The following is a 17,168-nucleotide window of genomic DNA, read 5'->3' as shown; positions in this document are numbered from 1 at the left end:
GAGTTGGCAACAGTTAGTTGAGGAAAACATAACTGCAACACATTGCAATGGTGTGGAATATTTGTACTAAAACAAAAAAGAAAGAAAAGTAAGATACATCTAGTATTCTAGGTAAAAGTAGTAATTGTATGACAAAGTCATTTGGCAGAAGACCAAGAGCCACCTAGAGACACACCCTCATAGCAGAGTCCCTACCGTGCAGTGGCAGCCTCTGAGATGGTACTATTTTCCAAAGGCACACTATCAAGAGTGCCGTGGAAGAATAGAGTGCTAAAAGCATAAGAATGGTACGCATATGTTCTATCTAGGAAAGAAGAAAACAAATCTCAGTATCCCTTCAAGTGTGAAACTTAAACCAAAGACCAAATTCTGCCAAGGTGTCACATACAGGTATGTAAGAACACAGGAACAGCAATTGTGAAAGAGTAAAAGCTTGACAATCTTAGTAAAATGTGGACTGACTAAGACTGAAAAGGCAAAGGAAAACTCTTTTTCAACTAGTAGGACAAAAAAGGAGGTTGCCCTGGAAAGTCTCCTCAGTCTCAAGAATGAGGTGAGGAGAAAATGGAAAACATTTCTCTACAGCAGCAAAAAGAAAACTAAGGGAATAGCACTTGTCCTCTTGGTCATGTGATATTTTGGCAGGAAAGCGCCAAGGGGAGGAGGGGCACTCCTAGTCTTCTAGAAAGCTCTGGAAACTTTCTCTGTGGCTGGCCTGTACGCATGCAGTCCTAATGTGGACCTGCACAGAAGCCACAAAGATGAACTATATTTTTGTTGCTTGACATCAGAATTGTTGTTATTATTACATCATTAGTTACTTATTTCAGTGCCAAAACAGCCACAAGAGGCTGACACTTCAAAAGGGTAGGGGAAACAGGAATGCCTCAGTCTACTGCACTGTAGGCCCAATCAGGATAGGGCTCTTGCAGCATTTTTAAATCACTTTATTATGGTGGTGGTGTCCTTGTGTGGCCACAAGGAAGCCATTGTGTCTAGTCTGGCCGACATTCACACACATAAATACATCACTAGATATCTTAACATTCACTGACTTTCAACTGATTTGCAGAAGCTAGATTTCTAAATATGTGTTGAATTATAAAGTAATCTGTAGATTTTTGGGGGGGGGGGTGAAATCAAAGTAAAGGAGTTGGTGCTCAGTCTTTGAATTATCTTTTGTTCACATGGTATTGTGTTTCCTTCTAGTCCAATGGGCCCTAAATATAGATTGGATTTAATGTGTCATTGTGACTGTTTTTTCAGACTTGGTAACCTAAAATTTCTTAATCTGAAACTGCTGAAAGTGTAACAGTACTCCAAGAATAGACATGAAAATAAGTGACATATATTACTTCACACATCTTACATTAATTTAATGATAGAAGACAGGGCTTTTTTTCAGCTGGAACGCGGTGGAGCTGAGTTTCAGCACCTCTTGAAAATGGTCACATGGCTGGTGGCCCCACCCCCTGCTCTCCAGACAGAGGCACGGAGGGCAATCTAAACTCCCCTCTGTCTGGAAAGCAGGGGGCGGGGCCACCAGCCATGTGACCATTTTCACCAAGGGCAATTTAAACTTTAAAAAACTTCCCCCTTGTTCCAGCAGACCCAAAGTGATGTCATTCAGTGGTCCTGGGAGCATGCACGCACTTTGTGCATGCACAAGTGGTACGAGGGGCACTGCCTTCCGTCAAGAGTTGCCCCTTGTGCTGGCAACCCACTGAGTTCCACCACTTCTTTTCCCAGAAAAAAAGCCCTGATGGAAGAGAGATCTGTAGAATGATTAAAGGAGCACTGATCCCAGTTATTATGGCCTAGTATGCTATGGCTGAACTCCAAATCAGACTTACTAGGAAATAAGCCCACAGAGAACAGTGGAATTTACTTCTGAGAAAACATGCTTAGAATCACAGTTTGTGACTCTGTTTCCTGACATAAAACATACCTACTTCTATTTTATTTCTCTTTTTTTTGTTTTCCATCTTGCTCCTCATATTCCTGTTTAAGTGGATGAAAAATAAAGCAGGATCTCTCTCCTTCATTTCTATTATTATTTGTTGTTATTCCAGATAATGAAAAACCTTTACTGTACATCTGATTTCCAATCCTGACCTCAGAGTGCATATCAAATAATCTATATAGGGCCAGTAACAGAAAGGAGAGATATTTTCTACAAACGAGAGGGGAATTCCCGCCTAAAGGACACAAAAATAATAAAAGTGATAAATGATGTAAAAAAAAACCCAGCTGAAATCTTGTCAGATCATGGTCAACACTGCCATATAACCAGGATGTTTTAAAAACTGATTTTTTAAGTAGCTGACAAGAGAGACAGAAAGCAGTGGGGGAGAAAGAAGGGTTGGAGGGAAGCAGTAGAAGGATTGTAGGGTGGTGGTGACAGGTGAGAGGCAAGCAATAGGAGAGGAAGTGGAAGGATTTCCCTCTTCAGTGAATACTCACTTCTTACAAAAACTAGTACTAAAAACCTGCCTTCATTTAACAATATTGTGCCTGAGAGATTATGGAAACTCTGCATCTAGTACTGTGATCAGCTTGCATGTATGAACTCATCCTACTGCTGAATAATCAAGTAACTACACACTTTATCTCAAGTAGCATCTCTGCATGTGTAAATGAACCTTTAAACTGATGATTTTTAATACTGGGGTAACATCTCTAAAAACAAAAGCCTACGTTGAAAAACTTTCTGAAAATCCCTAATACTGGTTCAACATATTCCAAGTTGTAATGAGAAGGTACTTTTGTATTTACCAATGCTAATTTAAGGAATAAATCAAGGAATAATAAAAAGGATAACTTGGGAGGACAGGAAAGAGTTGTTTGGATATAAATTAATAGCTCTTTCTAAACACTGATTATTTTTTATTCAGATTCATGGTGTTTCTTGCCTGTACACATGTACCTGTATCTTATCCCAAAGGAAGATATTCCTGAATGTAAGATGATCCCTGTTAAAAAAAAAAGGATTTACACAAAAGTTTTTGTATTATTGTACATAACTAACTCATATGTAAATTTAACATGGCCTCCTCTTTTTCTTTATGGCACGTGGTAAAAAACCTAGTCTTTCTTTCAGGTAAATAATAGGGCATATGTGTATCAGAACACCCATCCTATTTAAATATTTGAGTATGGTAACATTTAGATAACAACAACAACAACAACATTCAATTTACATTCGATTCACCCTTCAGGATGACTTAACACTCACTCAGAGCGGTTTACAAAGTATGTCACTATTATCCCCACAACAAAACACCCTGTGAGGTGGGTGGGGCTGAGTGAGCTCCTAGAAGCTGTGACTGACCCAAGGTCACCCAGCTGGCTTCAAGTGGAGGAGTGGGGAATCAAACCTCCAGATTAGAGTCCTGCACTCTTAACCACTACAACAAACTGGCTCTCCCTGCCCTGCCCTGGATGATCCATCTTGTCAAATCTCAGAAGCTAAGCAGGGTTAGATGGGAGACCACCAAGGAAGTCCAGGGCTTGCTATGTAGAGGCAAGCAATGGCAAACCACCTCTGAACATCTCTTGCCTTGAAAACCTCATGAGAGGTTACTGCAAGTCAGCTGAAACGTCTGCACACACACACACACAAAAGGGGATTTAGATGCTGTTGGAGTCTTTTTTAAAGAGGTCAAGGTCATCTTTTACATTAGTCTCAGCTTGAGCCTAAACTGGCTCATGGGTAGTACCACTAACAGATCATCAAACATACTATTTTATCCGTGCTCCTGTAGCACAATACAATGTAGTCATCAAACATGCAACCACCATTTATTTTCATAGGTATATGACTTTTTCATAACAAAGTAGGTCCTTTGGTTGGTCTGTTCTTCAGCAATAATGGATGACAACCTATGTCCTTGCTATTTTGTCTTTCTGTCTGTAGAGACAATATTGCTGGAGCAGAGAAGTGGTGAGCAGTTCCTTTTTGCTGATGGAAATTGTTAATGTAGCTGGCGATTTGAAGAGTGATCTCAAGTATCTGAAATTTTTTTTAAAAAACCATTGGTAAATTTTTGAAGTTTAACATACTGAACTTTAAGCAAATACAAGATAATGTGTTGCTTATCAATAGCTAGAAATACACATTTCTTTGGAAATCACTGAATCCCAAACCGATCACTAGCAGCTTGTAAGTCTTTAGTGATGCTGGTTCATTTCCAAACATTTTAAGCCACTGAAGGAGATACAGATGCATTTACCTAACAAAATTGCCACTGTTCAGTTGTGTGCAGTTTCCTGGCTTTCTGCAGGATAACAGGGTTGCACTTACCTGTAACTGTTTGTCTAGTGTCTTTTGTGCAGATACACATTGGGACTGTGCAGGCATAGGCCAGCCATGGAGAAAGCCTCTTGAGCTCTAAAACTGTAGGGGGCGCTCCCCCCAGCTTAATGTGCATATGTGGACGTTTTCCCACTGGTCAAGGCATGGGTAAAGGAGGAGCTGCAACTGTTGGAACTGGAGTTGGGTTCCATGTCTGAGGTAAAGACTGTTGCTGTGCAGCTTCTGACATCGGTAACTGAACAGCTGGGCCTGTTATCGGAGCTGAGGCAACTGTCAGAACTGAAATTGTAGTTGCTGTTAACAGAACTGATTGAGTTGGATCCATAGTAAAGATGGATTGCAACTCCTCTGTTAAGTTCACCTTCTCTTCCTTCTGATGTAAAGTTGGAGTGGGTGGAGGTGAGAGTGTTGAGGGAGTGGTGATGATCTCTTCCTCAACAATAAGCGAAGGCATCAAAGATGAAGAGTGATCGTGCCTACAATGTGAAAAAGTGGAAGCCGATCACTTGGGGTGTTTGGATTTCATTTTCAATTTCTTTGTAGGCAAATCTGATGCAGCGCGCTTGGAATGGGATGGTTCTGGTGAGCAGCATTTAAATCTTTCCACAGGACAGGTGTCGATACCCTGGATGGGCAGGACTCTGTAGGTGGTGTAGTCGGAGCTGGCAAGCAACTCATGGTTGGATCCGGTATATGAGCCTTCTGAACTAGACAGGGTCACTTGGGTTGGGAGTTGGGTTCATGCTCGGCAGATGACTTTGCTGCTGTCTGGTTGGAACTGACCAAACCATCTCCCACATTGCTGCTTTGAGGCAGGAGGGCCAATCACTCCTAGCCTTTGGGGTAAATCTTTGGTAATACCAACAAGTGGAGACACTAAGTGATTCTTCCAGGCATAGAAGGCAGATCTCATGTTCGTCTGTATGAGGCACCTTGGTGTCACATTTAGAACACTTCTTAAGTAATGCTTTGAGACATACTTGTCTCTATATTTTTTTCTCCTTTATTTTACTGCAAGTGAAAGACTTATTTGAAGACAAAGATCCGAAGAAGGGAGCGAAGAGGAAAGAGCGAAGGGAAGAACTTTTCTCAATGGCAGCAAAAAAGGAACAGGGATATGGGAGAGTTCTGCCCAGCAATGTCTTTTGGGTAGGAAAATGTCCACATGTGTGTTGAGCGGGGGGAAAACCTCCTCCAGTTTTAGAGCTAGATAATCTTTCTCCATGGCTGGCCTGTGCCTGCACAGTCCCAATGTGGGACTGCACAGAAGACTGATGATGCAATTTTAAAGTTCCAGCTATAATTTTCTTTTATGTACTTATATTTATTTATTTACATACTTTGTTTATATTCCACTATTCTCTCCAACAGGCTTACATTGTTCTCCACTCCTCCATATTATGACTTGATATTAAGTTTCTGTCTGGGTATCTTCTGACCTATTTAGTAACTACTGCTCTTGCTTCTGGCTATGATTATTTACTTTTGTAGGGAGGGCAGTGGAAGGGGTAGGCTAAGGAGAAATGAACTCTCTGCTCTATCCTAATCCCCTGGTGATACAGTAGAGATTTTGAGTCACTACCTGACTGTTAGGATCAAATAGCTGTAAGTGAACCAACAAAATGAACCCAGATATATGGGGATCTTGAAGGACATTGTGCTCCTCATTTTCAGTGGGGTTCAACTGGCCCTTGCCATCTTGATGAAGAGCCTAAGAGTTATAACAAGTCAGTTGCTAGAGAAGCTAGTTAATGTAGCTGCAAAAAAGGCTTTATCCCAGCTCAGATTATCTTGGAAAATGGATCCCTACCTTGTTGTCATGGCCAATATAGCCACCTGGAATAATGAATAAAGACTACATAAGTTTCCCTTCAAAGCCAACCTGGAGACTCTGGCTGGTGCAGAATGTTGCAGCTTGGTTATTATTGGGAACTAGGCATATTACTAGCATTCTGCACTCACTCCACTGGCTACCCATCACTTACAAGGCTCAATTCAAGGTTTTGGCTGTCACATATAAAGCCTTCAGGGCCTTGGTCCTTCATATCTGTAGGACAGCCTCTCTCTTTATACTCCATGGCAGCTTCACTCATCTGAACAGTGGTATCTACAGGGGGCACCTCAGAAATGGGCAAAATCAACAACTGCCTGTACATGCGCATTCTCTGTTGGGCCCCCTCCTTATTGAATGATCTGCCTGATAAAATTAGGAGGGCCCCCACTATCTGGATTTCTGTAAACTATGCAAAATCAAATTATTCAGAAGGACTTTTTTACACAAGGAAGAGGGTTGTACTGTAAGGAAATGTTGCCGACAAATGCTGGCATGGGGAGAGGGATTATACCACTATGTACCTACTGAGTAGTTTCTGTGTTATTTAGTATGTCATGATAAATTGCTTATGCTTTCTTTTGACATTGTCTCAGCAGTAGGTATCACCATACCACCTCCCTTTTCACTAGCATTCACTGGTGAGGGCTGGGATGTTCTTTATAAACCCTGCAAACCACTGCAGTCTGAAGATTTAGTTATAGTCAATGTAACTGTTACACTACTAAAAATAGACAAAATTATTAGAACTTCAAGCTTTTGTATGTTGCTACCTATAACATACTAACATAATCAACTGTTAACACACTAACCTTTGGTTTGCTCATAGCAAACAGGAGTTTCTCCATTGGCTTTTCATGTGTGTGCATGTTATTAACCACCAGCATAAAGTCATCCTGATAACCTCCGAAGGTCATTAGGTTCTTGTATAAGTATGTCACTATTAATTTCTTGAAGGATAAAAGAAAACATTCATTACAAGCAGGAAAGAAATTTCTCACTTGCATGTGAATTTTCTCCAGCTCATTTTATCAGTAAGAATTATACATTTTTCTGAGAAATTTGAACAGATTATGTAAAAATTAGTCCTTTTTATTACACATATTATTTACATAATATACATGTTTACTTGATAGTAAGATGACTGAACATAATAAGACTTACTTCTGAGTAAGGACTGCAGAGTAAGTAAGCATGTGTAAGATTGTTAGTGAACAAAGCAATTCTGACACTGGCTATAATAAATTAGGATTAAAACTAAATAAACTACTTGTAAAAACCCCTCCATAGTTGAAAATGGGCACTATAAATATTCCATCACAGGAACCACATTTGCATGGGGTCCTTATTTTGCTGACAATTTAATTTTTAACCGTATTCACCATGGTTTTAATAAGAGAAAAGCAACTGAAAAACATATCCTGCTCACTACCGTCCCAGGCAGGCTAAGCATTTCTGCATATTCACAGAGCACTGTTCAACAAATCTCATCAGATTTTACTCCTGAGGGTCCAGTAACCTTCGGCTGTAAGCCACTGGAAGGGAGGGGCTGAAAACTCCATGTTCCCTCATTGTCATGTATGGATCTTGGCCAGTATTTCTTGTGCAAAATAATGAGAATATAATTTCTGCAATAATCACTGCTGTATAGAAATTTCTTTAAGTTAAAGCAATTTCTTTAAATTAAAATCTCAGACAGGCAGCTAAGTAAATACCTAGATGAAGTATGTTAAAATGAATGGAGATAGTGTGTTAACAGCTACATCTATATCTGTCTTTGTGGAACACTCAAAACTATTTTTTGCTTACCATAGAGCTGTATTCAAGAACACTTATGCCATCTTCATAAACTGCAAGCCATATGAAAGCATTCTCTACTGGAGATATTGTCAGAGACTGGAAAGAAAATATATTGACATGGTTTGCAATTATTAAAATGAATAAAATACTGAACTATTCAAAGCTTTGTTTCTCAGGTAGTAGAAAATCAAAAAAATCAAAGTGGTTGAAGTCAGGTAAAAAGTATTTTAGTATTTTCTCAAGACACAGCAAAATGTCAGTCAGTCAGTCTATACTTCTTTGTGAAATATTAGTAAAATGCACTAAAATTATTATTTGATTTTCAGCTCAGTTCACAGTGCATAGAATAGAAACCCATGGCATTTCCTTGGCAATTTCCAAGTTAGGGGAAGGTATACTAGGCTTATGTTTCTGAGAAGGTGATATAGCTTCACTTTTCTAGTCTAGAGATATTATCAGTTTACAGTGAAGTGAAATGCAGTGTAACATCTATTGTTCAGTCACCATATAGTTTGCATAAATGTTAAAACAACCCTCCCCCAAATTACTGAAAACTCTTACTTTTGCAGCAAATAGCTTAGCACCAAAGAAAGGCCACTTTCGAGCAACAGCAAGGTAAATACGAACACAGTCAGCAGCACTGTGACCACGGAGAGCCATCCATTTTGTTGACAGTCTCTGGCAAAGCTGTCTATTGACATCAAACATAAAGATATGATTGGTGAATTTTGAATATAATATAGGGGAAAAATGTCAAATATCAATCCAAACTAAACAACAAAAAGAGTTATATTGCCTCTCCAGATAAGCTGCTCAAGGCTTGAAGTATTTAGGACCTCTCTGATAAAGAACTTATTACGTATGCTACCTTAGAAGCTTCCATTTGCCTTTCATGATATGCAGTAAGAAATAAGCCACATTAAAGTAGCATTCCATACCCATCTTTGCTTGTCAAAGTTTCAGGAATAACACTGTTCCTGTGATAGAGTCTATGTATCTGAAGAAGTGAGCTCGGACTCGCGAAAGCTCATACCCTACCACAAATTTTGTTAGTCTTACAGGTGCTACTGGACTCTTGCTCTTTTCTATGTAAAATTTGTATCAGTTGAAGTGGACTCTGTCTCACGAAAGACTGTGCCCTGATCCATGCTCTAGTCATTAAGATGCCAAAAGACTCTTGGTTATTTTGTGAAATGTATATTTTTGTTTCAGCAGCAAATGTTTTGTTTCAGCAACAAATGTTACAGTGGCTGGAGATGTTTTGCAAAGAGTTAGACAATAACAATATATAGTTGGAGAACATGACTGAAAGTGGGGCACAAAGATATACAGCACAGAACTCTTTAAACACAAAAATCTATGTAGATACAATTGTGTATTTTCAAGTTCAACCAGCACAAGATTTTGAAGTTTCTTTATAAATCACCACCAAAACATGAATATTGAACTCAGTAATCCAATAGCCAGACCAAATTTCATGTTCAGTAAACAGTATAACACTGCTAGTAAGGAACTCAATTTAAGAAACAAAAGAATCTGAGCTTTTGAAAACAAAAATATTAATAAATATTTAGTATTTAACGCAAGTATTTTCATTTTATAAACCATAATACTCTGAGCTAGGTACAAATCAAATAAAAACATCCAGTTTTGAAAAATTGTGGCACATATAACTTGCATACACATAATATGTGCACGTAACACATACAGCAGTCCTTATATATGCAAGAAAGATGCTTCAGAATAGCGAACTACTTATGAGGAGTCTAAGTGGTTTTGTCAAATTTAAAAGTGCAATCCTTCATTTTATAAGTATGGCTGCCATGTTTTGACACAAACATATACATCTGATCGCAATACCACTGCTGAAACCCATTCAGTATGCTGCTGTATATATACATGTGAAAAATGTGTTAATAAATAAAATTTCTTCAATCTCCCTAATTGAGTGACCTAAGATTTTCGTAACAATACATCTAACTTGTTTAGTGCATACAGAATCCAATTCTTACCATCATTGTATAATAAAATCATTATAGAACAGTTTTGTGCTTTGTTTAAAAAGTGAAGCATTTAAGCAGCACACCTTAACTGTTCCTCTGAGTAGCCGTCCCTATATCTTTTTGGATAAAACTTCTCCACAACTTGTTTTAATGTTTGATTAGATTTGGACTGGGAAGTGTCTTGCCCAGCTGGAGTTGAGAAAGGCCTTTCAAAGTCCCCAATCTCCACCTAGTGGACAAACAAGGAAAAATAAAGATGATGATTATTGCAACAAACATTTTTGAGGTTCAATATATTTCAGAACCTATAGTCTAATGTAATGATTTTCAAGACTCTCTCAAGTAAATTACATCAAGAAGCTTGATTATGAGAAGAGATAATAAGTCTAATTATGTTAAGTCAAATACATGGAAACCATCCCATTTTCAGTTACTGAAATAATCTGTGGCACACAAAAGCTAGAATTTATACACTTGTAAAAAATTATGCACTCCTTTTACATGTATGTAGGGGTGTGTGCTTTGGGTTTCTGATTCGGATTTTTAACCCGGATTGGGCCCAATTTGGATTCAGGGTTCTCAAATCGGCCCCAGCATTGCTGAGCCGATTCGGGAATCCTGAAGCAAAGCTTCCTAAAGGAATTTGTATTGCTTCAGGAAGTTTCAGGCAAAGCGCAACACTTTTCTTGCCGCTTGCAAGCGGCAAGAAAAGTGTTGCTTTCAGAATGCTTACAGCTGAAAAAAGCCCTTTAAATGCCACTCACTGCTTTGCAGCAGATCGGAGTACATTTCCTTCTCATCAGCTGAAAAAAGCCCTTTAAATGCCGGCTGCTTTTTTCAGCTGATGGGTAGCGCCCAGCAAGGATTCTTAGTGGCCACTGGAGATCTGATTAGCTGCACAGATTTTTAAGATGACTCAAGATAAGCTGTGTGCATGCAAGACTTTTTTAAACAATATGTTCATTTTAAATGGTACCCTGTTAAACAGAGCTTCTGCCTGTAATGAAGTGTTACTATTAGAGTTATGCTTGACCTCACTCCCTGAAATTTTGTGGTTGTCTCCACCTCTTGTGGCAGCTATTCTGTGGCTGTGCCCACAATCCTGTGTCAGAATTCCTAAGGTGCCTGCAGGCTCAGCAGAATCCTAGTCATTCCCCTGTAAGCCTTCCCACCATTTTATGAACCTTTTTGCTTCTTCTGTTCATCCCTCCTCCCCAAACCCACTCAGTTGTTTGAAGGACCTGCTCCCTAGATTGTCCTGGTGCTGCCATGAATCTCTCTTCTACTGTAAAGCTGTAGTCAGTCTACTTTACAAGAAGCAAAGCTAATTCCTGCACACTTCTCACACATGTGGGGGGTATGGGATATTATGCTACTTACAATGGAGCCAGATTAGTGAAGCTTCAGCAATAAGAACAAACACTATCCCACAATCATCTGGAAAGCTCAGAGTTCTCCAGAGTAAAAATCCAAAAGTCTATGAGCTTTGTCTGATAACTAGCGTATAAACCCTTGGGCACTGTCAAATAAATAAAAGCAGATGAAAGAAAGCAGATGAACATTTCAAATTTAATAAAAAGTGCCCAGGTGAGATCAGTGGAGAGAATACTGGCTTTTGACCAATGCAATTTGGATTCAAATATAATTCAAGCATGAAGGTCACTGGTGACCAATTATATGCTTGATTTCACCTACTTGTGCCCTAGAGGAAGAATATAGATAGAAAATAATTACTTAGTTTTTCATTTTATAAAGATAATATCATATAGGTATTCTGAGACATAAATAAATAAATAGACAGACAACTGATAAACACAGCTTGCCTGAGCCAGAAGTGCTGCCAATTCCAGTGCCAGTTCTTTGTTTATAGGGAATAGCCCATGTAGAATTTGATCATTTGCTTGGTACATCATTAGCACTTTTTCCCGTTCTGTCTCTCCACGGACTTGAACTGAAAAATAGAGCCTGCAAATGGAAAAAAAGAGGTGTATTATGCTAGGGTAGGTTATCCATTTCATATGTACTGGCTGTGGGTTTTTATCTCTTACTCAACCTGGACCTGTAACTGACAGAAGAACAAGAGGCTACAATGCAGATTTTACTAAAGACTTCATGTATATTCGATGTGCATGTCTTTCATACAGTTTTTATAAATATATAGAAGTATAGATCAAAGGCATGTACAGCTATCCATATCTCAGCTACTATCCAGCAAAGAACAGATGGTTTGGAATAAAGAAAGGAAATCAAATCAATGGCTCTCAAAAAAGTTTATCTAAACAGTTTATGACGAAAATATAAACCAGACATACCAGTTTTCTAGACATCTGACAGATGTATTTCAGGGCTTTACAAAAATTTCAAGGTGCTTAAATTATCAGTTTGATTCTATCATCAGTTTCTCTAAAGAGAACTGCTAAAGATTAATTTTACTGAGCACTCTAACCAGAGGTGTATGTGGCTAGTTGAGGTTAGCCAATGGCAAGGGGAAAGACTTCTGTGTATGTTCTTCTTTATTATTAATTCATGTGTCTCATACTGAAAATAAGCACAAATCTATCAAATACAGCAATTTCTTGGGATATTTTCATTCATTCATTCTCCCATCCTTCCTCCAAGGAACACAAGGTGCCATACATGCCCTCTTCCCTTAAGTATGTTTCTCCTCACAACAATCCTGTAAAGCCAAGGTCACCCAGAGAGCTTCCTGTCAAAGGAGGAATTCAAACCCGGAGTTGCTTTTACACCAAGGATCTCCCACCTAAGTGTTGCTTTTTTCATGTTTCCACATGACACTGTCTTTCATTTGTACACAGACCATTAACAGTCCATTCCTTTTACACACACACATGCATGCATGAACACACGCACTGTGCTTTCTGAGCAGGATGCTATCGGCAGGGGCATTTTCCTGGATCTGAAGAGGGAACAGTATAATTACAGAACTTCAGTAAAGTGCCAATCAATCATTCTTTTCATTTTTGATGACTGCAAGGGGCTAGGTCCCTGCAGAAGTTAATATAACAGAAGAAAATCCCCTACCTTTTTAAACAGAGGGGAGGGGAATCACTGGAGGATGTGCAAATATGAAGGTTTCTTAAAAAGATTATTAAAGGCACTACATTATTCAGCATTACTACTTGTGGAGATTCTTTGATCAGAACACTCACCCACAGCTCAGCCTGCTTTTAGGGTAGGGGGAAGGGATTGACAGAGATGTCTGCAAATAGGTGAAAGTTTTTTTAAAAGTTTTTTTTAAGGTATTACATGTTATTTCTATTCTGCGTTACCCATGCTCCTAAAAAAAAATTAAAATGGTGGAAAGAGAATCCTGAAGGTCAGAAAAGAACACAAGAGGGAGGCTTCAATGCACATCAGGTGTGGAAGGGAAACCACAGCAAAAATAATTACCCTTGGCTGTCTGGAATCTCTGTTGCTTGGGTAATTTCACACAGAATTGCATCAGCAACCAAACTACCACATAAAATCACCTGGTGTGAAAGCAGCCCTGGTTCAACACTCCACCATCAGCCTATAAAATAAAAGATACTCCAAATCTGGGAAAAGTACAGGGGAGGGCCCTACTTCAACACCATTAAGGGGTTGAAGCATCTTTCCTATGAGGAAAGGCTAAACAGTCTATGGCTTTTCAGCTTAGAAAAAAGATGAAAGGGGGGCATTATAGTGGTTTATAAAATTATGCTTGGCTTGCAGAAACTTGATACAGAGAACTTTTTCTGCCCATCCTAGTTCTAATTTAATTTAATTTAATTTATTGGATTTATACTCCGTCCTCCCCACATCAGCGGGCTCAGGGCAGATAACAACACGATTTAAAACATATTTAACTATCATTAAAATTATAAAAATACATCTTATCATTAAAATTACATTTACATACACACACACACACACACACACACAGAGCAAACAAACAAGGCAGCACATAATTTGATTTGGACGTTCCATACAGCAGTTCTTCTCAGAACAAAAATATAAAAAGATGGACAATGACATTGCATGGGAGGGCATATGGTTTAACGCCCCCCCCCTGCCTGGGGGGGGCACCACCTAGCATCAACCATATGCCTGGTGGAACAACTCCATCTTACAGGCCCGGCGAAATGTTAACAAGTCTTCCCGGGCCCTGGTCTCATGAGACAGAGCCACCAGGCTGGGGCCAGGACCGAAAAGGCTCTGGCCCTGGTCGACGCCAGGCGGGCCTCCCTAGGGCCAGGGACCTTTAATAGATGTTTATTACACGAACGAAGGGTCCTCTGAGGCTCATATGGGGAGAGACAGTCCCGCAAATACGTTGGTCCCAGTCTGCGTAGGGCTTTATAAATTAGTACCAAAACCTTGAACCTGATTCGGTACTCCACCAGCAACCAATGCAGCTGGCGCAACACTGGTGTAATATGTCCCCATACTGGTGCTCTGACGATGACCTGTGCCGCTGCATTCTGTACCAGTTGTAACCGCTGGATCAGGTTCATGGGAAGCCTAGTGTAGAGTGCGTTACAGTAGTCCAGCCTAGAGGTGACCATTGCTTGGACTACTGTAGTCAAGTCACGGGATGATAGATAGGGGGCAAGTTGCCTGGCTTGTCGAAGATAGTAAAAAGAAGACCTGGCAACCGCAGTGATCTGATCCTCCATCTTCAGGGAGGGATCAAAAATCACCTCCAGGCTCTTAACTCTCGGGGCCAGTGTAAGCACTGCCCCATCGAGTGTAGGAAGCCGGGTCCCGAAACCATCCCTCCATGACTCAAGTACATGATTTCCGTCTTCGTAGGGTTCAGCTTCAGTCGACTTTGTCTCAACCATCCAGCCACAGCCTCAAAAGCACGCTCCAGGACACCCAGTGTCGATCCAGGCTGGCCATCCAACAACAGATAAAGCTGGGTGTCATCCGCATATTGCATAAGCATAAGCATAAGCCCGAAACTCCGCACCAGCTGGGCGAGGGGGCACATGTAGATATTAAATAATAATGGGGAGAGTATCACTTCCTGCGGCACACCACATACTAGCGGCCTATGGGATGATAACCTATCCCCAAGCGCCAGCCTCTGTAGCCGATCATGGAGAAAGGAGATTAGCCACTGCAACGCTGTCCCCTGTATCCCCACATCAGCAAGATGGTGGGTCAAAAGATCATAATCGACTGTATCGAACTCTGCTGACAGATCTAATAAAATCAGCAGTGCCGATCTGCCCCGATCCAGATGCCTGCGGAGATCGTCTATTCTAGGCAATAGATTGAGGATGGGCAAAAATAAGGACTTCTTTATTCAATGACTAATTAAATTCTGGAATTAATTTCAAGCATCTATTGCCAGCCAACCAGCAAGATGGCTTTAAAAGGGGATTAGACAGATTCTTGGAGGCTAAATCCATCAAAATGTACTAGCCAAGATACCTAAAGGGAACCTCTACACCCAGAGGTTTGAAGGCCTTGGCCTCTTATGCCCTGTTTGTTGGCCCTCCAGGACAGCTGGTCAGCCACTGTGTGAAACAAGATGCTGGGCTGGATGGACCACTAGTCTGATCCTAAGGGCTCTTCTTATTTTCTTTTAAAGGTAAACTTGGTATTCTATACCTGTTTTTGTATGTAAGACGTACTGTTCTTGTGCCTTCACATTTTCCAGGATGCTGCTCTTTAGAAGCTTGTTCCCATCTGGAAATAATGTCACAGATCTACAAAGAAAATCACGAGGCAGAACACATTTATGCACAAACAAGCCAAAAGAAAATTTGTTAGGACTGTTTTTTTCTGCAATAATTACCAGTCTTAATCTGCACTTTTAGGATACCTAACTACAAGTAGGACCATGTAGCTTCTATGGGAAATGTTTCTGCTTGATGCTTCTATAAATTATGAAAGCAAGGGGCACGGATTGGCACTATCTTATGGAAAGTCTTCACACCACTACTACATCCTCCGAGAAGGGCACTAGTGCTGAGACTGTAGACGTTTCTAAGTTTAGCAATACACTGCAACACCACAGAAGAAGCTGTCATACATACAAATCACAATCACCAAAAGTAATAAACTGTGATCACCAAAAAAGAAAAGAAAATATTCATGTACACATGTTGCTGTTTATATTCTCTGCTATTTGTGATTTGTAATGACCTATTATACCTATTATTATACAATAAATTTACTTACTTATGTACACATTTTTTCTTTTTCTTTTTAAAAAAATAATTTATTTTGAAATAGATAAGATTTGGCAATGGAAAGTACATAGAAAAGCTTATACAAACGGAGGCCGGCAGACGAGCGCGGCACCCAGTGTGCTGCCGGGCTATTGAAAACAGCAAGGAGCAGGATTAGGCGAAAAGCCTATAAGTAAGCGAATCCCTTCTGTTACTACAAGCGCTGTGAGGAGTGGTGGGGTCTGAAGGTTAGAAGACTTGGATTTTTCCCCCCTCATAGAGTCTCGGAAGATTGGCGGTTTCCCCCCCCACCCCTAAAATGGCAGCAAGAAAGCAGAGTCCTTCTCTTGGCAAGTCAGTTACGGCGGCCTTGCAGAGGGGCGAGACGCTTGAAGAACTGGTTAAAAGAGCGGTTATGGAAGCCATAAAACCCTTTGTTGACAAGCTGAATGAAACAGATCAAAGGGTGGGCTTAATTGAAAGCGATGTGAAAGCCATTAAAGAAGCAGCGGGGGGGGGGCAGAGAAGTCTGCCCGGGAAAGTGCGTCACTTACGAGAGCAACGAACAGGGAATTAAAGTTGGTGGAAAACTAGCTGATCGGACTGCAAGTGGAGCGAACACAAACCGTTTTGCGTCTCCAGAATGTTAAGGAGGAGGAAAAAGAGGATTTATGGGATCTCGCCTCGGAACTTTTAGCGACACCCGCGAGGGCAACTAAAGAAGAAGTGAAAAGCGCCATTTTGGGAGTCCGTCGGGCATCTTCAAAATATGCAACGAAGCGGCAGCTGCCTCGCGAGATTGTTATCGAGTTTTCATCTAGGAGGGTCCGGGAAAGTATCCTATATAATTCATATAACGCGGAATTGGACTTTCTGGGAAATAAAGTCAAGATATTGAAGGACGTTCCATTTTTAGTGCGGAAGAAAAGATTTAAGTACAAGATGTTGGCAGCTCTTTTGAGGGAACGGGATATAAAGTACAAATGGCTACTCCCGGAAGGAATCTGGTTTAGTTATAAAGATAAAGCTTACAAGATTAATTCGGAAGATCAGCT

The 17,168-nt window shown here is 40.3% G+C and overlaps 1 protein-coding gene across 1 annotated transcript in view; it reads right to left on the bottom strand.

Moving 5' to 3' along the window:
- Positions 1-3,242: 3,242 nt before the first annotated feature.
- The window catches only part of PLEKHH2 (pleckstrin homology, MyTH4 and FERM domain containing H2), a 117,033-nt gene continuing 103,107 nt past the window's right edge, over positions 3,243-17,168 (bottom strand). The window contains exons 24-30 of the mRNA XM_054997552.1: positions 15,551-15,648; positions 11,773-11,914; positions 10,033-10,178; positions 8,508-8,637; positions 7,956-8,042; positions 6,959-7,096; positions 3,243-4,012 (exon numbers count right to left, since the gene is read on the bottom strand). Coding sequence (XP_054853527.1) covers positions 3,827-4,012; positions 6,959-7,096; positions 7,956-8,042; positions 8,508-8,637; positions 10,033-10,178; positions 11,773-11,914; positions 15,551-15,648 — 927 coding nt within the window. The 3' untranslated portion in view covers positions 3,243-3,826. The remainder of the gene's footprint in view (positions 4,013-6,958; positions 7,097-7,955; positions 8,043-8,507; positions 8,638-10,032; positions 10,179-11,772; positions 11,915-15,550; positions 15,649-17,168) is intronic.

The sequence above is a fragment of the Eublepharis macularius genome, chromosome 1, assembly GCF_028583425.1.
Source record: "Eublepharis macularius isolate TG4126 chromosome 1, MPM_Emac_v1.0, whole genome shotgun sequence".
Classification (NCBI taxonomy): Eukaryota; Metazoa; Chordata; class Lepidosauria; order Squamata; family Eublepharidae; genus Eublepharis; species Eublepharis macularius.
Note: the sequence above shows the minus strand (reverse complement) of the source record. Positions and strands in the feature narration are given on the sequence as shown.